At 42.4% G+C, this 17276-nt stretch overlaps 1 protein-coding gene across 9 annotated transcripts in view; it reads right to left on the bottom strand.

Annotated features, from left to right (window-relative positions):
• EML6 (EMAP like 6) overlaps positions 1 to 17276 on the bottom strand; it is a 298929-nt gene that overhangs the window by 71520 nt on the left and 210133 nt on the right. For all 9 annotated transcript variants that reach the window (XR_012667789.1, XM_048842340.2, XM_048842341.2 and 6 more), the window contains 4 exons: positions 6730 to 6818; positions 5062 to 5238; positions 4737 to 4938; positions 4328 to 4454 (listed from right to left, as the gene is read on the bottom strand). Coding sequence is in view for 8 of the 9 variants with exons in the window: in XM_048842340.2 (XP_048698297.1) it covers positions 4328 to 4454; positions 4737 to 4938; positions 5062 to 5238; positions 6730 to 6818 (595 nt within the window). In the remaining variant the exon portion in view is untranslated. The remainder of the gene's footprint in view (positions 1 to 4327; positions 4455 to 4736; positions 4939 to 5061; positions 5239 to 6729; positions 6819 to 17276) is intronic.

The raw sequence follows: 17276 nt of genomic DNA, 5'->3' as shown, positions 1-17276 counted from the left end.
GTTCATATAAAAACAAACTACCTCATTCAGACTGAAGAAACTTTGTATCATAAAATGTATGAATCATATTTATTTGTCTCTTGTACATATAACTCAGATGAACTATGTGTATCAAATATGATTTGCATATGTTTAACACATATTATTATCCAGTAAGCTACATATGAAATGTGTGTGATCCACAATAAGGTCATCGGATCTGCAAACTCCATGTATATAAATATGTGATTAAAGTAACCCAAACCATACCTTTCATATATAAAAATATGAACATCAGCCTGTGAATCTTTTGTGAAACACATGGAAAAATGCAGCTCTTAATCTGCATGATAAGGGATTTTTGAAAAATTTCAGATAGCTGTTAAAATGTAATATGCTAGTTTTGATTATTGGACAGAAACAATGGCTGAAGAACACACAGAGGACAACAGATGGGGGATGTTGTAAGCTACGATTGTACTCTCTCAATCTCAGGCTGACTGTGGCGTGGATTATCCTCTGCAGTAGTTTACAGCAGCTTGAGTGGTGTTCTAATTTATACTGATTGCCAAGAAGTTATTTTAACAGTTGGGGACTACTGGAACAAAGCACCTCCCTTCCGTAGGCCGTGTTCCTTATCACAGCCACAGGTTGGGGGAGTGGTGTAGGAGCAGGTCTACTGGCTCTGCTTCACCAGAGAATCCCTCTGCTCTGGTCTGATTCTCCCACAGCTAACTGCAGCAGCTGTAATGTTGCTTTGTAAGGATGAATAGCACAAAGCAGTCCAAATGTGGGGGGAAATCTGGGCCAATATATCATATAATGAGGAAACATGTATCTCCTATACCACCAGTCATTAATGTAATGATGAAGATTTAGTAGTCTTGTAAACACGGTGGGTCAGATTCATTGTATGCTGTGGCTGCTTTTAATGATTCAACAATGCCAAACAGGTGTAAACCAGACTTTTAGTCAGTTAAACTAAAGATACAGCTACTTTGTATCACCCAAGCAGCATAAGCAGCCAGAACATATGAGGGAATGTGGCCCAGTATATTTTGGCATTGTGTTTTCTGGATCCAGTGTGGTATTCCATGCATATTACTGACTTAGGTCTATTTGCCCCCAATTAAAACTTAACATTTCTAAATGATCCTCAAAATGTTGATGTGCAGTAGGTATCATTATACACATTTTACAGAAAGATAAAATGAAGTACAAAGATTTTGCTACTAAGAAAGAAAGTAGAGAAGATGTACGTATGGTGAAAGCAGGGGGAAAAATGATGCCCAAATGTAAATTTTTAAAAACACATGAACTCTGGGACTCCATGTCTTTGTTCCAAAAATTGTGGGTCCCAAAATATGTGGACCAAAATTTTAAAATTCGGGTTCTTTGGATTAGGTGTCTATATTTTCATTTGGGCACTTAAATAAATGTCCTGGTTTTCTGAGATGCTGGATATCCAGAGCTCCCATTAAAGTCAATGGGAAATGTCAGGGATTTTAAGTGCTTACATATGGATATAGGTGTCCAGTTTTAAGCATGCCAGTTTGAAAATTTTGGCTGTGGATTTTGCAATGAATTATTGTGTTCCTCCTGTGCAGCAGGAGGTTTTGACCCAGGAAAGCATCTCTAATCAGGAAGGGCACATAAGCATTTGTTTAAATATGTGCTTAAGTCTCATTGATTTCAACAGAACTTAAGCAAATGCTTAAGTGCTTTCCTGAATAGAGGTGGATTTAAGAACAGGTTTAGAGGCTTTCCAAAATCAGGGCCTAATATAAGAATCTAATTTTTTAAAAGCAGTATACTAAATAGGTCCACTATATAACCCATCACATCCTTAAAAACAACAATAAAAGCAGCTGAACATCATCCTACATGCAAGAAAATTAAACTGAGAATAGAATCCAGGATTCTTGACTGAGTCCTGCACTCTAACTAGTAAATCACAAAAATACATATTGTTAATCCATTTTAATTTCCAGTGTATCCTATTTCTATTTCCAGGTTTGATATCCATTTTGCAGTTCCACATAGCACAAAGTTTGCACTACAAATGCCACATAATGAATAGAACATCTGGGCTCCTTGAAATATGGAGTCACCCGATAATTGCCAAGTAGTTATTAATCTACTCTTTTTTCTATTTACTTGCAAGAACTACAGTAAATAACAAAACTATGCCCCCCAATTTTTTATTGGTAGGTGGTACTAATTAAAAAATAAAAATAAAATTTGACACTTAAATTACTGTAGGCCTCTGTGATGGGGTGTCTGCCCCACACAAGATTGGAAGGGGTTAAGATGGCCTGGGAGGCCAATTAACTCCACAGGCTACACCTGGAGGGGGAGCCAGGGAGCAGGAACGTGATTGCAAGCAGGCTCAGCTGTAGGGTTGCCAATTTTCTAATCGCACAAAACCGAATGCCCTTGTTCGCCCCTGCCCCGCCCCTTCCCTGAGGCCTTGTCCCTGCCCAGTCCCTTCTCCAAAGCCCTGCCCCCCACTCACTCCATTCCCCGCTCCCTTCATCACTTGCTCTCCACCACACTCACTCACTTTCACCGGGCTGGGGCAGGGGGTTGGGGTGAAGGAGAGAGTGAGTGCTCTGGCTGGGGATGTGGGTTCCAGGGCGGGGCCAGAAATTAGGGGTTCAGGGTATGGGGGGAGAGGATTGAGGTGCGGGAGGGGGTGAGGGCTCTGGCTGGGGGTGAAATTTCTGTTTTTTGGTGTTTTTTCTTAATTAGAGAATTACATTAAAAAAGAATTAAGGTTGCAAAGTCAAGCACTCAAAAGTTAGTGAGGGCTGAGAGAGTAAAGCCCAGAACTGCTGGGTTCAGTGTCCCTGGACTGGGACCCGGAGTACTGGGCAGGCCAGAGTTCCCCTACCAGCCACTGGGGAAGAGGCACCATCAGGGCAGTGCCGGAGAAGACGGCCTGAGATGTTTTGCGTGGAAGGACTTTGAGTAAATCTCTATGTGAGAGGCTGTCCTGGGAAGCTCTCATTGCTAGTGGCGCCTCCCCCTGGCTGTCCTGGGGATTAGCTCTGCCAGGCATCACATCCCTATTTGATGGTGTCTTCACACATCCTATCTCACTCTGCGGCCCCTCTCACTCCAGGAACTGCAGCCTCCTCTTCGTGACACTCTTCCAGCCAGGTCACTACATGGTTTTCTGTTCTGAGTCATCAGTAGGGTTCAGATCTTTAGATCCACAGCACAGACTTTTACCACTTGAGCTAACATAGTAACTGGTAGCAGCACTAGAGTGTTATCCTCCATGTGGATTAGGCACATACTTTGCCAGTGCTTTCACAGCGGAGTAATGCCAGTGATTTGCTCAAAGCAGAATAATGTAGAAACTCAGGACTCCTAGGTTCAATACCTGGTTCTGTAGGGAAGCGTGCTGTAGTGGTCACAGAACAGACCCTTATGTCCCTGGCCTGTCTCTGTTCCCCTCTGCTCCACCTTGGCTCCTGTCCCACACGCCTTTTGCTACTTCTTACCCTCTGGCTTCTGCAACACCCCTCTCTCCTTATCTTCCTCCCAATTTCTCACCCCTCTGCATTCCTCCTTCTCCTTACTGTCTTATAATGTAAATGGTCAGGCAACCTAAACTATAGGTGAGGCTACCAGTTCCATCTTTTAAAACAAACACACACTAATTAAGACAGCATACAATGGCTATGTAAAAGGTAGAAGGGGAATTCAAAAATGCTCAGAAGGAATTTATAGGATATAAGGCTGGTACTGAAACTAAATGCACAGGCAAGTCGGAATATTTTTAAACAATAAATATTTTTAAAAATGAGCATCTTCACCCAAAGAGCACAGTATAGTTCAGATCTGACCAGTAACGCCCTTTTTATTCACGTCCTAAACCACTCTTGAAGGCAGACTGCTGAGTTCTATGGTTTAATGATAAGGACAAACATCCTCTAGACTGAGATCAAGATGAATCAAGTCAACTCATTTAACTTGAGATTTGATTTGATTTCATCCTATAGTTTTGAAGGTGTAAGTTCACAAAGACTAGCAGGTATTCCTTCCTATTTGGGTGAACCTTAAGTTTAATGTTTCACTTCATATCTAAAAGTAAGAATACGTAAGACTGTACATATCAATTTGGAAAAAAAAAGATTGACAAATTAACAAAAATCTGTGATTAACAAAAATCCCTTCCTCACTGCCCAAGGCACACAAACATATTCCCAATTTAACCCATGATGCACTGGGACATAAGAATTTAAAATGCTGTCTTGTCAATATTTATAACCTACTTTTTAGAGTTCAATAAAAGGAAAGTCAGAAGAATTTATTGAATATATGGAGATGAATGCCATACCTTTCCTCAACTAAAACCTCCTTCAGCTGCTGGTGTGGCTTTGTGCCTTCCATTTCTCGGATGCTTACTGCATAGATCTTTGTTGTATAGTCAATAGCCTTTTCTCTTGCAACATCACTGTCATAACCTTAAATAATGTGAAAGATAAAATGACACCTGTGTAGTTTGTTTTCAGTTTTGTATTGGAGAAATAAGAAATAGAAAGATTTGCAACAACAGAAGCAGTCTAAGGTCCTGATCCTACAAAGACTTACACGTAGTTAATTTTAAGCACTTACTTAACTTTAAGCACATGAGGAGTCCCATTGAACTCAATGGAATTCCTCACATGCTTAAAGTTAAGAATGTATGTGAGTCTTTGTGAGATCAGGGCTAAATTTAATATGTATTTTTCATATTCTGCTTTTACCTCCATCCTCTTCTGCATCTGTATCTGACTCCTCACTGTCAACCAGTTTACTCTCTTGGATGCCCACAAACTCCCTAGTCCAGATCATCAAAGCAGTATCTGCACCACCTACAGTCAGTAGCACAGAATCATTATGTAACCATCGAACGTTGGTTACATGGGCACTATGACCCACATACTTCTTGAACTTAGCACGTTGCCCCTGCAATATAAAGAATACACGTTATCACTTAAACTATTCATTTTTCACATTTTCGTACAGAAATCTTCCCCACTACCATTTCCAGCATGGCTTCTAATCTGATGAGTAAATACTATTTATTACCTTTACAGGATATGAAAAAAGCTTCACAAAACCAAAGTCATCTCCTGTAGCTAACAGTGAACCATCTTTTGTAAGAGTAGCTGCATTTACAACAGTGACATCACTATGCATGGGCCAGATTCCTTCACAAGTAGGACCAAGAACACATGTCCAGGTATCCCATTCAATCTTCTCTATCTGGAAACAAAAATTCCCAAAACAAAGTATCTTGACAAATGTCTAATACACTGCTTTAGTTGTTACATTTTTCTCTTGAACTATGATACTAACAAACAGATCAACTTGCATATGGGCTTGGCCAAAATGATTTTTTCTTTTTGTTAGCTTACAGTGTTTATTTCCAGCTGATTAATGCTAAATATGTCCTTTATAAAACTGCTATACTACAAGGTAGAGTTCCTGGAATTTTACTTTTTTGCTATACATTTTTTATTCTCCAGGGAGAAATCATTGGTCATTGTCATTTGGATTTAAACTGTTTAGAGATTTTCAGAGGTGATGAATATTGGCAGCTCTCATTAAGAGTTGCAGGTGTTCAGCATCCCTTAAAATGAGGCCACATATTTTTAAAAGTAGCTTCCTAAATTGCACTTAAATTGCCTGCACACAGATTAAATACAAAAGAAGTGATTGTTCATGCAAAGAGATTATGTGGAAAACTTGTCTGAAATGCACAAATATATATTTGCACATAAATCCTTCTTCTAAAAGAACAAATGGATGCACCTGCAGATATTGCAGGTGATGGAAAATTTGGTGTTGTCTTTCCTGCACTTATGTAGTTTCATTCTGAGATTTATTGTGAGAATTTTAGTAAATCTGTACTTTTTAATCTATTTTTCAATTTATTTCAATGAGAGAGAAAAGTTAGTTCAATGCCAAGTACTTTTGAAAATCTCACCCACAATATTTACAATATGTGATCAGATCTGAATTAAGTGCTTATCTGAAATGGTTCTAATTTTGAAATACTAATGTTTGTTAAGTGCTTAGAGCAGGGATCAGCAACCTTTGGCATGTGGCCCGCCAGGGTAAGCCCCTTGGCGGACCGGGACAGTTTGTTTACATGCCACGTTCACAGGTTTGGCTGATTGCAGCTCCCACTGGCCACGGTTCGCCATTCCAGACCAACGAGGGCTGTGGGAAACGGCGGCCAGCACATCCCTTGGCCTGCGCTGCTTCCCGCAGCCCCCATTGGCCTGGAGCAGCGAACCACAGGCAGTGGGAGCTGCGATTGGCTGAACCTACTGACACGGCAGATAAACAAACCGGCCCGGCCCACCAGGGGGCTTACCCTGGCGGGCCACGTGCCAAAGGTTGCCGATCCCTGGCTTAGAGTAATGTAGCTGTTATGAAAGGTATGATACTGAGTGATTAAGCAGTTCTAATTATACCCATTATAAGGATTAACTTTTGTATATGTAACATTTGTATAATACTTACAAAGGTCTACTTCACAGGGCTGTTGTGAAGATTCACTAATGTCTGTGAAGCACTTTGTAAACTTGAAAGCGTGGTAGCATAGGGGAAGGTATATGAAGAAGACATACCATTTAAATAAGTAATACACTAATTTTCAGTAGTATCATATAACAACATTCACAATGTAAAACCTTCAAGTTAGTACTGAGTGAAGTATTCAGAAAATGTAATTAGTATGATCCATACCTCAGCAGCTCTTATAATATGTCTTTTTCCTCTTGGTGCTTCAAAAAATAGCTGTTCTTTGGCACCAGAATTGACTTGCAATAACTTTCCTGTATGTGAAATATGAGTTTATTATTTATTTTATACATGATTTGGAATATTATGAAGTGCCTTTTTTATTGAGTGATGAGGTGTTATGAAAAACTTGAATGCACATCCTGCATAGGTATTTGTGACAAAATGATAAGAATGACCTACAGAGCACTAATATAAATACAGTCCAATTCAGTTTCTAAAAATGGTTGTTTAGATACTACTCACAAACAGCAGAGTACGGGCCAAGTGACACATGGTGCTGAGTAGCCTCAGAGGTGCTTAGCACTTTGCTGGATCAAGTCCTAAATGTGAGACTTCATATAACAACCTTGCAAAACTCTATTCACCCAATGTAAGTAATACTTTATTAGTGTTTTCATTATCATGGTAAATGAAGATGAACAGATGTACTTTTCATGATTATTTTACAGATGGTTGTACAGTGATTTAAAAAAAGTTATAAATCTCTCTCTCTCTCTATTAGAGCACTGCCCTATACAAATGTATAACAAACAATCCTTGAATACAAACATTACGAATGTGATCCAAATTAGAATCATAGAATATCAGGGTTGGAAGGGACCTCAGGAGGTCATCTAGTCCAACCCCCTGCTCAAAGCAGGACCAATCCCCTTTTGCCCCAGATCCCTAAATGGCCCCCTCAAGGATTGAACTCACAACCCTGGGTTTAGCAGGCCAATGCTTAAACCACTGAGCTATCCCTCCCCCCAATTGTATGCTAACTATTAGGCAGGCTTATGTGAAACTGAATGTACATTATTTCAGAGTGGTAGCCGTGTTAGTCTGTATCAGCAAAAACAACGAGGAGTCCTTGTGGCACCTTAGAGACTAACAAATTTATTTGAGCATAAGCTTTCATGGGCTAAAACCCACTTCATCAGATGTATGGAGAGAAAAATACAGTAAGCAGTATATATATTACACCACATGAAAAGATGGGAGTTGCCTTACCAAGTGGGGGGTCAATGCTAACGAGGCCAATTCAATTAAGGTGGAAGTGACCTTTTCTCAACAGTTGACAAGAAGGAGTGAATATCAACAGAGGGAAAATTACTTTTGTAGTGCTAATGAGGCCAATGCAATCAAGGTGGACGTCGCCCATTTCCAACAGTTGACAAGAAGGTGTAAGTATCAGCAGAGGGAAAATTACTTTCTGTAGTGACCCATCTATTCCCAGGCTTTATTCAGGCCTAATTTGATGGTGTCCAGTTTGCAAATTAATTCCAGTTCTGCAGTTTCCCATCAAAATCTGTTTTTGAAGTTTTTTTGAAGAATTGCCACTTTTAAGTCTCTTATTGAATTTCCAGGGAGATTGAAGTGCTCTCCTACTGGTTTTTGAATGTTACAATTCTTGATGTCTGATTTGTGTCCATTTATTCTTTTGCGTAGAGACTGTCTGGTTTGGCCAATGTACATGGCAGAGGGGCATTGCTGGCACAGGATGGCATATATCACATTGGTAGATGTGCAGCTGAACAAGCCTCTGATGGAATGGCTGATGTGATTAGGTCCTATAATGGTGTCTCTTGAATACATATGCAGACAGAGATGGCAACAGGATTTGTTGCAGGGATTGGTTCATTAATAAGCCATTGGGCAGGAAGAGGAGAAACAGAAAAAATAAACAGGCTGCCTTAAATTTGAGTTTTATGATATAACTGAAACAGCAAGAAAGACAGATTTCTAAAATAAATCTATCGCTGAAAAGTTACAGGGGTCTTGTAGGCCACTATAAAATGACTTTGGAGCTTCCCTTGATTGGTAAAGAGCTGGGATGCTCAGGGTCTGAAAGGTTTCTTCACCCCTTCCATTGATGGAGGAAAAACAACATAAGGTAGCTGACCTCTGGCAGTGCTAGAAATCTGCCACCCTCCCCCATCTACTGTGCTAGAGCCTTCAAGCAGGAGCAAAACATTTTCTTACTCCTAGGCAGATACTGGGAATATATTTATCAGCTGCATGTGTGCTGCCTGGATATTCTGCCCACTTGTCATCAGGAACAACACCCTCCTGTATAAGTCTCAACCAGAAATTGAAGGCAGCACCCACAAATTTAAAATTTGGTCAAAAATTAAGTTATTTTTTAAAAATCCACTTGGGAATTTACTATGAAAGAGGTTTTCCAGTATCTAAATAGTGTGGTTTTATAAGGGAAGCAGTTATTAACTAAGAAACACTGGATCAGATCCTCAGCCAGTGTAAATAGTGTAGTTCTAATGGAGTCATGTTGATTTACTTCAGCGGAGGATGTGGCCCATTATTCCAAGAGCCATGTTCAGTTCTGCTGGAGGCCCAGATGATGGCAGGACCCAAACAAGGAAAAATACAGTATGAGGCAATAGATGTTAAGGCCACAGGAGGTCATCTTGTCTGATCTCTTGCATAACTAGGGTCATAGAATGTCACTCATTATTTTTTGCCATGTAGGGATTATTCTATCTACTGGGGGGTGGGGGGGGGAGTTATATTGCTGCCCATCACTGTAGTATCTGATCATCTATTTTATTCTTCTCTACTATGTTGAACAGTATGACCAAATAACCTGTGGATGAAGTAGACAATATCTTTTCGGAAGCCATGTTGCTTTCAAGACCATTACAAATACAGAGGGGAAGGGGGTAAATCAGCATGAGCTTCAGGGAAAAGGCAAAAGATGTAATGGAAATGAATGCTCACCTACATCTTCTAGGTAGTAGTAGAAATAATGGGGAGTAAAATCAACAACAAAAAAGGAGCTAATGGTGTCCTTTCATATGTGTTCCTTCAAAATCTCAGCAGATAGATCATCTCCAAATAATTTTAAAGATACTTAAAGGGATTTCAGTGTCCCTATTCTTAAGACAGGCATTATCCGCTGTACATGTTGTAACACTAGGCCCTCTGGTGCCCACTGGCAAAGGGTTCACTGTTCTTTACAAGCAACTCCTGTCTCAGACCTGAGAAACTCACTACACCAAATACACCACTTTCACTGTATTTATCCATAAAGGGTAATATATGAGGCTTGAAGTACTGAAAGCTTGCAACTTATCAATACTCATAATCATTGCGAGATGTGTGTACTGGTAATATTTAAAGAATATTGTAACTATATTGAAAATTATGCTTACAGTTATGGGGTAAAAGTGAGTCACCTGGGAATCATATGCCTCAGTGATGGCCCATTCAGGCAGGAGGGAGTTGCCACCCCTCCCTGGCTAGCTAATTATGTAATGTATTGTTCGATTGCCCACCTTTGCACCAACCCTTAAAAGTCAATGGAAAAATCTCAAAGATAAACTATAAAAACATCAAAACCACTTGAAAGTGAAAAGGAACAATATTACAGTGGGGGGGGGGGTTGTCCTGTGTCATAAATATAAAGGGAAGGGTAACCACCTTTCTGTATACAGTGCTATAAAATCCCTCCTGGCCAGAGGCAAAACCCTTTCACCTGTAAAGGGTTAAGAGGCTAAGGTAACCTAACTGGCATCTGACCAAAATGACCAATAAGGAGACAAGATACATTCAAAACTGGAGGGGGGGGGAACAAAGGGTCTGTCTGTTTGTCTGTCTGTGTGATGCTTCTGCTGGGAACAGATCAGGAATGCAGACTTACAACTCCTGTTAAGTTAGTAAGTAATCTAGCTAGAAATGCATTAGATTTACTTTTGTTTAATGGCTGGTAAAATAAGCTGTGCTGGATGGAATGTATATTCCTGTTTTTGTGTCTTTTTGTAACTTAAGGTTTTGCCTAGAGGGATTCTCTATATTTTGAATCTGATTACCCTGTAAGGTATTTACCATCCTGATTTTACGGAGATGATTCTTTTACCTTTTCTTTAATTAAAATTCTTCTTTTAAGAACCCGATTGCTTTTTCAAGATCCAAGGGTTTGGGTCTGTGTTCACCTGTACAAATTGGTGAGGATTCTTATCAAGCCTTCCACAGGAAAGGGGGTGTAGGGCATGGGGGGATATTTTGGGGGAAGACATCTCTGAGTGGGCTCTTTCCCTGTTCTTTGTTTAACACGCTTGGTGGTGGTAGCATACGGTTCAAGGACAAGGCAAAGTTTGTACCTTGGGGAAGTGTTTAACCTAAGCTGGTAAAAATAAGCTTAGGGGGTTTTTCATGCAGATCCCCACATCTGTACCCTAGAGTTCAGAGTGGGGAAGGAACCTTGACATGGTGGCAGAGCGGTGGGATCATTTTCAGATCATTTTGAACCGGAAGCACAGCAGGATTTTAAAAGGTTTTGTAAAAGGTGATTGCAGCTGTAGATTCTGTCTCTCTGCCTGGGGGACAGAGCAGCAGGCATAACAAAAGGATTTTTCTATAGGCTGAGAACAGCTATCAGGAAAAAAAGGTATCAGGTTACAGCACAGCAAAATTTTACAAGCCAGTTTTTTTGTTTGTTTGTTTTCTTTCTAATTCTCGGGTGTAAAGTTAGTTAAAAACAGAGAGGTTAGGATGACAGACTGCACTGTTCAACAGAAGTTGTAATTAGCCAGCTTTGAGGCTGAGGAAAAACAAAAGGAACACGAAAGACAGGTATAACTCAGAAAGATGGAAATGGAGGAAAAAGAAAAAGAAATGGAGGCTGCCCACAGGAGACAAATGGAGGCAAAGGAAAAAGAAATGGAAGAGAAGGAAAAAGAGAGGAAGCATGCACTGGAGATGGAGAAGGCAAAGGCTCAGCAGAATGTACCGAATAACCCTAACAATCCTTCCCCAGCAATCCACAAACGGGAGCAACTATGTCCACAGTATGATGAATCCAGTGATATTGCTGAATATTTTCTCACCTTTGAGAGACTGTGCACACTCCATAAAATTCCTGAAGCTCACAAGATGACCACATTGGTCGCAAAATTGACTTTAAGAGCTTGGACATATTCAAGATGCCTATTGATGAGGCTTCTGACTATAATAAATTAAAGAATTTGATTTTAAAGCAATTTCAAGTTACACCTAAAACTTACAGAGTAAAGTGAGCTGTAGCTAATGAAAGCTTATGCTCAAATAAATTTGCTAGTCTCTAAGGTGCCACAAGTATTCCTTTTCTTTTTGTGGATACAGACTAACGCAGCTGCTACTCTGAAACCAGAGTAAAATTTAGAGCCCTTAAGAGAGGACCTGGATGAAGTAATGTGGCTTATATAAACCAGATGAAGGATCTGTTAGATAAATGGGTCAAAGGAAGGGGTGTAACTAGCTTTGAAGGAATGTGTGATTTGATGACTCAGGAGCAATTCCTGAATACGTCCAAGGAGGAAATAAAACAGTGTTTATGGGATAAGAAAATGGACTCAGCAGAAAGTCTTGCTTCTTATGCTGATCAATACAAGCAGTCCCAGACCGCCAGAGAGGCGGGGCAAACCAGAACAAAATGGGTGGAGGGAGGAGAGAAAAACAACCCTGGTTGCAATTGGAGCGGATACCAGAAGGGACACATTCAGACCACCCTCTACTACCGGGGGCAGCCCAAAGCCCCAGCTACACACCAAGGAACACTCGAGACACCTCTGCATCCCGCCACAATGTTCTCCAGCAACCCACCTTGCCCCAGTGACCCGTCAGCTGGACGATGTTTTAAATGTAATGAGCCGGGGCATGTAATGGTCAACTGCCCCAAGAACTCCAACAGATTACAGTTCATTGCACCGGAATCACACCAGAGGTCCTCAGGCCCACATACCTCCCAGATACCTCAGAGCAGAGAGAAACAGTGAGTGTGGGTGGGAAGAAGGTCACAGTATGGAGGGACACTGGAGCACAAGTGTCGGCTATTCATGCTTCCTTAGTGGACCCCAATTTAATCGACCCAGAGGTCCAAGAGACGATTCAACCCTTCAAGTCAAACTCTTTTGACTTGCCTACAGCCAAGTTGCCTGTCCAGTACAAGGGCTGGTCAGGAACATGGACTTTTGCAGTCTATGATGATTATCCCATCCCCATGCTGTTGGGAGAAGACTTAGCCAATCATGTGAAGTTAGCCAAGAGCGTGGGAATGGTCACCCACAGCCAGGCTAAGCAAGCTGTCACACCTAGCTCTGTTCTGGAAACTTCTACCAGGACCCGGTCAGAGGTGATGGAACCAGACCCCGTGCCAATGTCTGCAACAGCAGTAGCGGATCCAGTCACAGAGACCCAGACAAAGCCAGTCCCAGAACTGGAACCGGCGGAACAACCAGCACCAGAACCATTCCCAGCACTGAATCCAGTACTTGCAACCCCAACACCAGAGGGCCCCACTGAACCTGCACCGGTAGCAGCAGCAGATGACCCTAAACAAGAAGCTCAGCCAGAGCCTGAAACCCAACATAGTGCACCAGTGGACAGCAGTTCACAGTCAACGAAAACAACCCCATCACCTGCATTGCTTCCAGAGAAACCAAGCCCAGGTCCACAATCCGAAGAGGAACTGATGTCTCCAGCATCAAGGGAACAGTTCCAGACCAAACAGGAAGCAGATGAAAGCCTCCAGAGAGCTTGGATGGTGGCATGGAGCAACCCACCACCTCTCAGCTCTTCTAATCGATCCAGGTTTGTTGTAGAAAGAGGACTTTTACACAAGAAAACTCTTTCTGGTGGACACCAGGAAGACTGGCATCCTCAGAGACAGTTGGTAGTTCCAAGTAAGTACCGAGTAAACCTATTAAGCTTAGCCCACAATAATCCTAGTGGCCATGCTGGGGTGAACAGAACCAAAGACCATTTGGGAAAGTTGTTCCACTGGGAGGGAATGGGCAAGGATGTTTCTACCTATGTCAGTCTTGTGAGGTGTGCCAAAGAGTGGGAAAACCCCAAGGCCAGGTCAAAGCCCCTCTCCAGCAACTCCCCATCATAGAATCATAGAATCATAGAATATCAGAGTTGGAAGGGAGGTCTCTGGAGGTCATCTAGTCCAACCCCCTGCTCAAAGCAGGACCAATCCCCAAATAAATCATCCCAGCCAGGGCTTTGTCAAGCCTGAGCTTAAAAACTTCTAAGGAAGGGGATTCCACCACCTCCCTAGGTAACACATTCCAGTGTTTCACCACCCTCCTAGTGAAAAAGTTTTTCCTAATATCCAACCTAAACCTCCCCCACTGAAACTTGAGACCATTACTCCTTGTCCTGTCATCTGCTATCACTGAGAATAGTCTAGATCCATCCTCTTTGGATCCACCTTTCAGGTAGTTGAAATCAGCTATCAAATCCCACCTCATTCTTCTCTTCCGTAGACTAAATAATCCCAGTTCCCTCAGACTCTCCTCATAACTCATGTGTTCCAGACCCCCAATCATTTTTGTTGCCCTTCACTGGACTCTCTCCAATTTTTCCACATCCTTCTTGTAGTGTGGGGCCCAAAACTGGACACAGTACTCCAGACGAGGCCTCACCAATGTCGAATAGAGGGGAATGATCACGCCACTCGATCTGCTGGCAATGCCCCTACTTATACAGCCCAAAATGCCATTGGCCTTCTTGGCAACAAGGGCACACTTTTGACTCATATCCAGCTTCTCGTCCACTGTAACCCCTAGGTCCTTCTCTGCAGAACTGCTGCCTAGCTATTCGGTCCCTAGTCTGTAGCGGTGCATGGGATTCTTCCATCCTAAGTGCAGGACTCTGCACTTGTCCTTGTTGAACCTCATCAGATTACTTTTGGCCCAATCCTCCAATTTGTCTAGGTCCCTGTGTATCCTATCCCTACCCTCCAGCGTATCTACCTCTCCTCCCAGTTTAGTGTCATCCGCAAACTTGCTGAGGGTGCAATCCACACCATCCTCCAGATCATTAATGAAGATATTGAACAAAACCAGCCCCAGGACCGACCCTTGGGGCTCTCCGCTAGATACTGGCTGCCAACTAGACATGGAGCCATTGATCACTACCCATTGAGCCCAACAATCTAGCCAACTTTCTACCCACCTTGTAGCGCATCCATCCACCCATACTTCTTTAACTTGCTCACAAGAATACTGTGGGAGACCGTGTCAAAAGCTTTGCTAAAGTCAAGGAATAACACGTCCACTGCTTTCCCTTCATCCACAGAGCCAGTTATCTCATCATAGAAGGCAATTAGATTAGTCACACATGACTTGCCCTTGGTGAATCCATGCTAACTGTTCCTGATCACTTTCCTCTCCTCTAAGTGCTTCAGAATTGATTCCTTGAGGACCTGCTCCATGATTTTTCCAGGGACTGAGGTGAGGCTGACTGGCCTGTAGTTCCCGGGATCCTCCTTCTTCCCTTTTTTAAAGATTGGCACTACATTAGCCGTTTTCCAGTCTTCCGGGACTTCCCCTGATCACCATGAGTTTTCAAAGATAATGGTCAATGGCTCTGCAATCACATCCGCCAATTCCTTTAGCACTCTCAGATGCAACGCATCCGGCCCCATAGACTTGTGCTTTTCTAAATAGTCCCGAACCACTTCTTTCTTCACAGAGGGCTTTCTTCATTGAGGTTCCATTTCAGCGAGTTCCAAGTGGGGAACCCTATGCTGCCACCACCAAGCGTGTTAAACAAAGAACAGGGAAAGAGCCTACTTGGAGACGTCTTCCCCCCAAGTGCCACACCCCCTTTCCTGGGGAAGACTTGATAAGAATCCTCACCAATTTGTACAGGTGAACACAGACCCAAACCCTTGGATCTTGAAAAAGCAATCGGGTTCTTAAAAGAAGAATTTTAATTAAAGAAAAGGTAAAAGAATCACCTCCATAAAATCAGGATGGTAAATACCTTACAGGGTAATCAGTTTCAAAACATAGAGAATCCCTCTAGGCAAAACCTTAAGTTACAAACAGACACAAAAACAGGAATATACATTCCTTTCAGCACAGCTATTTTACCAGCCATTAAACAAAAGGAAAAGTAACACATTTCTCGCTTGACTACTTACTAACTTAAGGAGTTATGAAGAGCATTCCCAATCTGTTCCCGGCAAAAGCATCACACAGACAGACAGACCCTTTGTTCCCCCGCCTCCAGTTTTGAAAGTATCTTGTCTCCTTATTGGTCATTTTGGTCAGGTGCCAGCGAGGTTATCTTAGCTTGTTAACCCTTTACAGGTGAAAGGGTTTTGCCTCTGGCCAGGAGGGATTTTATAGTTCTGTGTACAGAAAGGTGGTTACCCTTCCCTTTATATTTATGACATGGGCTCTTTCCCTGTTTTTTGTTTAAAACACTTGGTAGTGGAGAAGGAACCTTGACACCCTGTCTGCGAATAAAGACAAAAGACTGATTCAGTAGATAACAGGGTGGAAAAAGACACGCTGGGTCCGTTCACTGAGGAGGTACCTTGATGAGCACGGGTGCTTCATGGAAGACTGGTTTCTAGCTCCTTGGGGCTAGCAAATGCTGCCAAAGATTGAACTTTGGGCTAAAAATGTGCTTGTCTACACTATGACAGGTTTCAGAGGAACAGCCGTGTTAGTCTGTATTCGCAAAAAGAAAAGGAGTACTTGTGGCACCTTAGAGACTAACCAATTTATTTGAGCATGAGCTTTCGTGAGCTACAGCTCACTTCATCAGATGTTTACCGTACGGTAAACATCTGATGAAGTGAGCTGTAGCTCACGAAAGCTCATGCTCAAATAAATTGGTTAGTCTCTAAGGTGCCACAAGTACTCCTTTTCTTCTTGTCTACACTACAGAGTTTTGTCGACAAAAGTCAGCTTTCATCAACAAAACAGTGGAGTTGTACACACTACAATGCTCCTTCTGCCAACAAAACTCTTCTGCTTCACTGACAAAATAAAACCACTTCCATGAGAAGCATAGAGCTTTTTGCGGCAAAGTTATATTGACAAAGTGTCAGTATAGACACTGTGCTTGGTTATGTCGCTGTAAGTGGCCTCCAGGACGCAATCAGCTCTGGTCAGCAGTTCAAACTTCACTGTTCTGCAGCCAGGTACACAGGTATTCATCCCTCCCCATTTAAAGGCCTGGGAATTTTTGAAATTCCACTTCCTGTTTGCTCAGCATGGACAGCTCACATTGCATCTTCTTAGCTGACCATGGAGGCTCCATGCAGCAAATACTCTCCTTTTTGGAGCACACCTAAGTTGTTGGATCTGCTGGTACTGTGGGGAGAGGAGGCTGTGCAATCCCAGCTCTGCTCCAGCCATAGGAACTTTGATACCTACAGTCAAATTTCTTGTGGCATGTTGGATAAGGGTTACAAATGGGAGACACATCAGTGCTGTGTGACGATAAAGGGGCTGTGGCAGGCGTACCAGAAGGCAAGGGAGTCAAACTGTCACTCTGGTGCTGTGCCGAAGTCCTGCTGCTTCTATAAGGAGTTGAACGCTATCCTTGGTGGCAACCCCATCTCTACTGCCAGGAGACCTGGGGATAGTTTGGGGATGGGGAGGAGCTAGAGGCAGTGGACAGTGGATTCAATCCTGAGAACAAAGTGGTGGAAGAGGAGGTCAAGTTGGAGGACAAGATGGGAGAGGCGACTGGGTCGTCCAGTACTGTGG

Source organism: Caretta caretta, chromosome 3, assembly GCF_965140235.1.
Source record: "Caretta caretta isolate rCarCar2 chromosome 3, rCarCar1.hap1, whole genome shotgun sequence".
Taxonomy (NCBI): Eukaryota; Metazoa; Chordata; order Testudines; family Cheloniidae; genus Caretta; species Caretta caretta.
This window is presented reverse-complemented; position numbering and strand designations above follow the sequence as displayed.